Source organism: Monoraphidium neglectum (assembly GCF_000611645.1).
Source record: "Monoraphidium neglectum strain SAG 48.87 unplaced genomic scaffold scaffold01378, whole genome shotgun sequence".
Lineage (NCBI taxonomy): Eukaryota > Viridiplantae > Chlorophyta > Chlorophyceae > Sphaeropleales > Selenastraceae > Monoraphidium > Monoraphidium neglectum.
Window position 1 is genome coordinate 1 of NW_014012250.1, and position 8,218 is coordinate 8,218.

Sequence of the window (8,218 nt, forward strand, 5' to 3'; positions counted from 1 at the left end):
GTACATAGGGAGGGGGTTGAGGGGGTTGCGAGGGTGGTGGTGGCGGGGGGTCCCCCACCACCACCAAACCCCAAACCCTAGGACATGGCAGGTCAGGGACGAGGGTTGTGAGCTCGGTAGAGGGGAGAGGCAGGAGGGGGTGCCGGACGCGTTCTGGCGCTCGACGCGTGGTGCAATGTGTGCCGCTCAGCCAGGGAAGCAAGGTCCTACCGCGGCGCTGCAGGATTACCCGACGTGGCATCGCATTGAGGTGAGGAGAGGAGAGTGATGTATGCACGCGGCGACTCACCGGCGAGTCGATGTCATACTCGTAAAAGGTGATGCCGTCGGCCTGGCGCTGGGTGCGGGTGATGTCACTGGCGGACGACAGGGCGTCCTGCATGATTCAAAAGGGAGGAGACCGGGAACGGGGAGGACTTACACAGGGCCGCCCCTACAAGGGCTGCACGATATTGCGGGTGCTGGGTGCTGTTGCCACTGGTGAGGAAAGGTTTCTGTTCCGCATCAGCACCGATCGCGGCTCAAAGGAGGGGTAAGCCACTGCCGCGGCGCCGCGGGGAGCCAAAGGCCCCCGGCAATCCGCACGCCCCCGGAAGCAGGCCCTCCTTGCCAAGCCCAGAACCGCGCCGCAACCCGCAAGGGCAGGGCAGGGTCGCGCTTTGCGCTGTGCGGACGCCTGCTCCAGATCAAAAGCGAGGCTCCTTCCCTGCAGCCCGGCGCCCGCCCCTTCCCATCCCTCCACCCTCCACCCCTGCCCCTGTGCGCGCCTGCAGGTAGTAGTCAGCCCCCGCGAAGCCAGCAAAGGTGGAGTCCAGGTCAGTCAGCCGGAAGCTCTTGTTGTCCTCGCCCGCGCGGCCCAGGGTGATCACAAACGCACGCTGGTCTGGGGGCCAACGGATGGGATTGGCCCGGGGGGGGGGGGCGTCAGGGACAAGGGAGCCGCGGAGGAGAGAGCGGCGGCAGGGTGCCGGGCGGCTGTGGTCGCCCACGAGTTGTGCGTTTGCGGCAGCCGGAGCCGCGGCCCTGCGGCGTTTGTTCTGGGAACCAGCGAAGCGCAGGCGCGAGAGTGGGCGGGCAGGCGGGCGGCGGCGTCTGCGTACCTTTGCCCTTGGGGTTGACGACGCGGCCGTCCACGCCCTGGGTGCCCTTCTCCACCTGTCAGGGGGGCGCATTGAGCGAGCCGTCGCAAGCCCACAACCGGCCCGCCCCCTTCGAGCACCATGCCGCTGCCGGCCTCGCCCTGGGCGCTCCGCAGGCCCTGCTGCTGTAATTGGCTACGCCGTCGCTGGGGCCCCCCGCCAATCAAGACCCGCGGCTCGCTCGCGCGTTTCGCCAGACGGGTCTCGGCGCTGCCGCATCCCTGGCTGGCTCGATGCTGCCTGCGCGCACCTTCGAGGGGACCTCCGACTTCCACTCAGGAGGGTATTCAAAAGAGTACCTAATTTTGAAGTTCGGAGAGGTCGGAGTGCCAACCTGAGCTCACAGAGCGATATGTGAGTGGCGCTGTGCTGGGCAGTGGGCCACCCAGCAGCACGGTGGAGGCAGCGCGCACGACAGTGCCCTGCTGCGCGTAGAAAATCACCGCTGCGTGTGGCATCCCGGCTGCGCGAAGTGCTGCGCAGGGCGTCGGTATCCCGGGCGTCGGCCTTGAGGATACATGTGCTCGGCTTCCCAGCTGGCAGCGCGGCTTGACAGCCCGGCTGCCCCGTCGTGTCACCAAGCCGAGTCACGCCGGAGCGCTCACTTTGGCTCCTCGTTGGCGTTGCCGCCATAGCCGCCGTAGCTGGTAGGGGGTGAGGCCAGGCCCAGGAAGGTCTTGTACTCTGCGCATGAGAATGCGGCGCAAAGGGCACACAAGGTTTTGCCGATGCGCGGCCGCCCCTGCTGACGCTGCAGCGGCGCCCAGGCAGTGGGCGGCGAGCACAGGTCTTGGCCGGGTATCGGGCAGCCATTGCAGGTCAGCTCGCGCCAGGAAGCCCACCAGAGTCAGCCTTAGCCGGCAACTGCGCCAGGAACGCCGGCATAACTGCGGCCAAGGTGGAGCCAGCCAGGATCTCCCGACGACTGCTCAGCGCGGCGTCATGCTGCTGCTTTGCCTTCACAACAACAGCACGAGACACGCTTGTGCTGATTTTGGGCTTGATCAGGCTGCTCGGGGCCCCGAACGCCCGCTGGGTACGCGCTACGGTCTGCATTTTGATCTGGTGGCTAGCAGAGTAGGCTTCTTGAGGGTTTGAGCGCGTGAACATGTCACGTGACCGCACCTTGCTGACAACAGACTTGCCGATCGCTGCACTGCGAGCCAGAAGCGCATGGGTGACGCCGGTGCCGAAACACTTCTCCAGTTGACGAGCATGGAAAGGGCAGGTCTGTGCATTCATAGACAGCCTGAGAATCTTTGGAGTACTTGATTTCTGGTGTGCCTAGCCGCTCTCAGCACCACATAATGGATCTGTTCTCAAGGACCGCCCCTTATGATTTGACTTGTTCTGACTGGGCCAGGGCAGGGGCCGCGACGCGCACCACATTGCATTCAAGGCCATGTAAGGCCACGGAGGGAAAGCGCATGCGAATTGGACCTCACACTCAACACACGCGGCATACTCGTTGCATCATGCGCCAATACGGCTGAGGCTCAGGCCGCCCTTGCCGCTCTTGCCGCCCTTGCTGCCACTGCCTGCCCTCCCGCTGGACGACGCCAGCCGCAGCCGCCTCTGGCCCCCACCCACGGCGCCCTCTGTGTGCCGCGTGTGCTGCTGCCCAGCCCCGTCTCCGCCGCCGCCGCCTGCGTCTCCACACTGGCCTGCCCGGCCGCGGACCGCACCCTCCTCCTGTGCCCGCAGCCCATGTGCACCCGCCCCTGCAGGCCGCGCACCGCTCGCGGCGTCGGGCCCCTTGCCGCCACCCCCCTCCTCCTGCTCCCCGGCGCTGACCCCGCCTCCGCCGCCGCCCTCGGCCGCGGGCCCGCCGCCGTTGGCGGCGCCTGGCGCAGCCTGGGCCGCAGGCGCGGACGGCTGCTGCGTGTAGCTGGCCGTGCTCACTTGGAGGATGGCCTGCGACCAGGCCGCAATCCCCAACGGCAGCGCCGGCATGAGCCCGGCGCCGGAGGCGGCTCTCGTAAGGCCGGGGACGCCTACCCTGGCAGCATCCAACAGAGAGAGCGCCGCTGCCGCCTCTGCCTCTGCCGCCGCCTCAGCGTGGGCCTCGGCTTCTGCCTCGTCTTCCGCTCGCGCTGCAACCATCGTTGATTGGTTGGGGGTTGCGCCCGCCGCAGAGGCGTCGTCGTCGCTCGGTGGCAGCAGTTGCTCCGCGCTGGCCAGGCGCCACAGCAGCAGCGCAGCGCCCTCGCCACCGGCCTGCAGCGCGCACCACTGCTTCACAGGCAGTGAGCGGCGCGCGTCCAGGTCGGCCTCGCAGCTGCACAGCAGCATCGCGTCGCGCGTGCGGAGGGACGAACACAGGGCACGCACGCGCCGCGCGTTGGCGTCTGCGCCGGCGGCCTGCCCTGACCCTCGCACGCCGTCGCCGCCGTCGCCGCCGCCACTGTCCTCCTCTGCAGCCGCATTGCCTGCCAGCTGGGCAGGAGGGGCCGACGGCACAACCAGCAGCGCAGGTCCAAGGAGCAGCTGCGCGTCCAGCGCCTCGGACGGCACGACAGCCTCGGACGCCACAATGACCGCCTCACCAAGACCAAGGGGTCGACAGAAGCCGCGCGCCGCCGCCGCCATCGCCGGCACGGGCATTCGCAGCAAAGTGTGGGCGCCAAACTGAACCAGGGACGCATCGGGCGTGCACGCGCCGGCGGCCTCCTCCAGCGGCGCGCCGCCGCCGCCGCCAGCGCATCGCCATCGCCCTAGCTCGAGCCAGCCGCCAGGCGCGGGCGGCGGTGGCGGCCGCAGCGGCTGGCCGTGGCAGGGGCACAGCATTCCGGGCTGCAGCAGGGGGCGCAGCTGCAGCAGGCGCGGCACAGTGCGAAGGGACGCCATGTCGGAGCCGCAGAGCTGCTGCGGCAGCTTCAGGGTGAGGTCTAGCGGCGGCGGCGCCAGCAGGTGGCGCAACCAGGTGCCGCTCAGCAGCGCGTCGGCCTCTTCGCAGTCTGCGTGTGAGGAGGTGGTGCTGCCGGTCAGTGACCGCCCACGGCTGGACGTGGCGGTGGGGTGGCTGGGGCTTCGCCTGCCATCTGGCTTGCGGGTGCATGGACATTGCTTGAGAGGGGGTCATGCGCCGATGCTCCGGCCAAACACCATAGCTTGCTGACAGGTGGCTGCCGATGCCCGTTGCCAGCACAAGGGGGTACGACCTCCTCAGCCTCCCCCCCCCCCACCTGCCGTCAGGCGCATGTATGAGGCCCCAGGGACGGTGGCCAAGGCCTCCGCAAAGCCTCCCACGCCGCCCGCCACAGCGCCGCCCGTGGCAGCTGAGTCAGAGTTCGCATCATGGTCAGTCGCCGCGCGCGCATCCTGATGCTGCTGCCGCTGCTGCTGCTGCTGCGGCGGCGGCGGCGGTGCAACGTGCGCTGCCCCGCCGGGCGCCTCTGCACCGCCGGCGCCAGAGGGTTCTGCCAGCTCAAAGAAGTGGACGGACACCCCAAGCCGTCCGCACGCCTGTGAGCCGGTGGCGCGGGCGCACGCACGCCACAGCGGCCGCGGAAAACATATCCGTTATTGTCGCTGGGCTGGTGGGCGGTTGTAAATGCGGTGGCCTGCGCGACGGGGGGGGCCCACGCGGCTGGCGCCAGCAGCTTGCGAAAAATCGCTGGGCACGGCGCGCACCCGTTGGACACACCCAGCGGCCATATACATCCAACCTCAAGCCGGCGCCCGGAGCATAACTCGCGGTCACCTGCAAGACGCGCGTCACCAGGGGGTCGGGTGTGAACTCGTGGGCGACCGCAAAAACGTGGCCACCACGTGACGCATGGTCTGGGTAGGTGCACAGGTGCTCGATGACTGACTTGAGGGCCAGGCCTGTGAGGGGCGGGCGGCACAGGGCATGCATGTGCGGCGGCAAGGTTGGGGGTTGCAACGTGGCAGCCAATCGGAGGTCACTGACGGCGGCCATGGGGCGCCATTAGGCGGGGTCGGGCTGAGACTGCATCCCCATGAAATCGAGCTTTGGGTGGGGTCGCGGCACAGATACGTGCTGCGTGATTGATGGGGTCAGCGGCGCTAGGAGGTTGCGGATTGGGAAGAGGAGGGGCGCTGCAGGGCGGTCAGACGAGGCGTCTGCGCAGCAGCGGAGACCCTCACCCAGGATTGGCTTCGAGGCCGGCGCCGCACCGATCCCCGCAGGACCTTCGTCGCCGCCGCCAGCACCGGTATCCTCAGCGCCCGGCGCGGCCGCATCGCCGGGCGCGCGGGGGCCAGCGGCCGTCGGGTCGCCGGCAACGGGCAGCTTTGCCAGGGCAGCATGGAGCTCTCGCAGGTTGAGCTTGGAGGGACGCACCAACAGCTGCACGGAGGGGCAGTATAAGTGATATATGGGGCAGAAGCGCTTTGATGGCGGCTGACAGAGCGCGGCGTCGAGGCGTCGATAAAGCAGTATTGTTGCTGTGAGAGGGGGGCGCGCCCCAGCACGCGCAGCGCGGCAGTTGCGGGCACCGCACTGCAAGCCGCAGGATGTAAGAGAGTGGGATAGCTTGCACCTGAAGGCGCGCATCACCGCCTTTCGGCTTCTGTGAAAGGACGGCGAGGCCCAGGTGGGGCGGGCCGCAACCTGGGCCCTCGGAAATGGCAGCGGTGCTTGCCGCCGTCAGGATCGCATCTTTCGTTCGAGACAGGCTAACATCCCGCAGTGGCTGAACGAAGAAAAACGCTCGACTCATGAGCCGAGGTCGCGAAAGAGCCTGGTGTCGCAGATTACCGTACTGTATGCAACTGAACACCGTGATCTGGCTTGCAAGGGCACAATTTCAAACAAACCTCAGTGAAAAGCTGGGCGCATTTTCAACGCTTTACGTACATACAACCGGCGGGCTGGCAGACCAGCAGACTCAACACAGCAAAACCTGCAAGACCAATGCGGGGAGCATATCTGTGCACTCCGATAATCAAGAGGGGTTAGATTGCGCATTTTTAGCCAATATGAGCCTCCTGCAGCGCAATGGTCAGGCTGTGGGGCAAAGGCACGGCCAGAGTCGCGGCAAGTCCCCGCGCCTGTCCTCAATGCGCTGCAGGGCGACGAACAGCGAGTCCTCCCCCATTTCTTGGAACGACGATGCGTTCGGCCTGCTCATGTCCCGTGTGCAGCAGCTGCGGGCGCGCGAGGAGCGCGCGAGGAGCTCTGCTCGCCTGCTTGAGACGTTGCGCGCCTCGCGCCCAATTCTGCCTGAAAACGTGACCAGACAAGAGCTGGAGCTCGATCACAAGCTCATATGTGAGTCTGTGCCGTATGCAGGGCGCACCGATGGGACAGCCGCAGCCGCAGTTTGACCCGCGCGCCCGCGGGCCGCAGGCAGCGTGCCTCCTGCACAATACTCTCGCTGTTTGGTGCAAGGCTGGTGGCACACTGCGGCGCCCGCGAGAATGTTGCACATGGCCGCTGTTGGCTATACGGTTGGACCTGCACCAGGCGTGGTCTATGACTGCATCAAACATGGTGCAGGTGCAGCCAAGGAATAGGAGCCCTTTGGACCGCCATTGGCAGCTCCTCATCTCACTGACCCCCCTGCCCCCCCCCATCCGCACGCGCCTGCTGCAATGCCACCTTCACAGGCGAGTGGCACGAGTCTTCTTGGGCGCGCCTGGCATCCGAGGGGAGTGACTCTGAGTGAGGCGTCGCGTACCAGTGGCGCGGCACGACGCAGCGCCCCAAATACACGGCTGACGCCCGCCAGCATCAGCCATGAGGCGGCTGTCGGCTGCCAGCAGCATGGCACACGAGAGAGCGAGCAGAGACAAGGAGACGTCAGTCATCAATCCGCACAAGTTTGCGAGGACCGACGCAAACCCGCAAACACTAGCAACCCCACAAAGCGTGCCCAGCGGCGCGAGTCCCCCCCCCCCCAAAAGTGTGTCGCTCAGCCCTGGCCCCTCGCTGTGGCTGGCACACGCCTGTTGGCGAGCGAGCGCAAATTTTTCTGAGGCAGAAGCAGCATGGCATGGGCGCTCATGACTGTTCTATATTGATGCCACTCTTTTCGATGTACGGTTCACTGGGGAGCGAGTGTCACTGTACTTGAGAGGGCGAGACGCCACAACTAAATCCAAAAGCACTGCGGCGGGCTCCCGCCCTCCTGCCCGTCCCTGCCCACCTGGCGGCACCTGCTCCGCTCCCTGGCAACCACACCGGCCTGCCAAATGTCAGGCGCCTTTTGTGTACCACCACCGCGCGGCAGGGGGCAGGTTGAATGCACCCAGCCCCTCTCATTTCATCGTTGAACAACCATTTCTGCTTGGGCTGTCGGCTGCTCTGCTGTTGAGGGCAAAGCACTTTTGAGATGGAGGGCCTACCCAGGGGAGAGGCGAGGGAGACGAGAACTTTTACAGGCCCGTGCGGGTCAACATTCAAAACATTGCCTGGAAAGTACACACGCTGGCCTGCCTAATGAGCATGAAGCGCTCCATCCGCTCACAGTGATGGTGACAGCAAATGCTGCCTGTTTCAAAGGCAGTGCCCCATCCGCAGTCCGCTGCTTTGGCGTGCAGACATTAGCTGCGCAACCACGCAATTGTAACAAAGGTGGGCGCTGTCTGGCAGGAATCAAATTTGAGTTTGAAAGCAACTGTGAACAGGGTCGGGATCAAGGGCAGCAACTGGCCAGCGGCAAGCACCCACCAACAGACGTGGGGCTGTGCGCTGTGGTCGCACACAGGCCAATGCAAGCGGTCGCGACCCACCCATGACCGACGACGTTGCAATAAAGTGGTGGCTGAGCAAATTTGACGACGCAACCTAGAAGAAACCGACGATGTAGCCCAGCGAGGGAGATACGCCTTGCACATAACCTGAAGTCACTTAAGGCCCTGCTACACTGCATGGCGCAATACAGGCATCTGAGCCAGTGATCCAGCCACGCCGAAATGGGGGGCAGCGGCGCGTAGCCGTAGACACAGGGCGGCTGCGAGCGCCAGTGCCGGCCGCAAGCACTATGCACTATGGCTGCACACCAAACCTGGTGTCCACCGCATGGGCCCCACCATGACCTGCCTGGATAATGCTGGCTGTACCAATGTGGTGCCAGGGCTGGCACTGCATGCGTTAGCAAGAGTGCCTTGGC

At 66.0% G+C, this 8,218-nt stretch overlaps 2 protein-coding genes across 2 annotated transcripts; both read right to left on the reverse strand.

Moving 5' to 3' along the window:
- Positions 1–686: 686 nt before the first annotated feature.
- Positions 687–2,195, reverse strand: MNEG_7664 (Thylakoid lumenal protein; the record flags this gene model as incomplete). The annotated part of the gene is made up of 5 exons (XM_014043860.1): positions 687–883; positions 1,101–1,155; positions 1,390–1,438; positions 1,745–1,823; positions 1,982–2,195. 5 exons carry the CDS (start codon positions 2,193–2,195, stop codon positions 687–689), a joined length of 594 nt encoding a protein of 197 aa, XP_013899314.1.
- Positions 2,196–2,612: 417 nt separating this feature from the next.
- Positions 2,613–3,986, reverse strand: MNEG_7665 (hypothetical protein; the record flags this gene model as incomplete). The annotated part of the gene is made up of 1 exon (XM_014043861.1): positions 2,613–3,986. The coding sequence occupies one exon, from the start codon at positions 3,984–3,986 to the stop codon at positions 2,613–2,615; it is 1,374 nt and encodes a 457-aa protein (XP_013899315.1).
- Between the last annotated feature and the right edge of the window lie 4,232 nt (positions 3,987–8,218).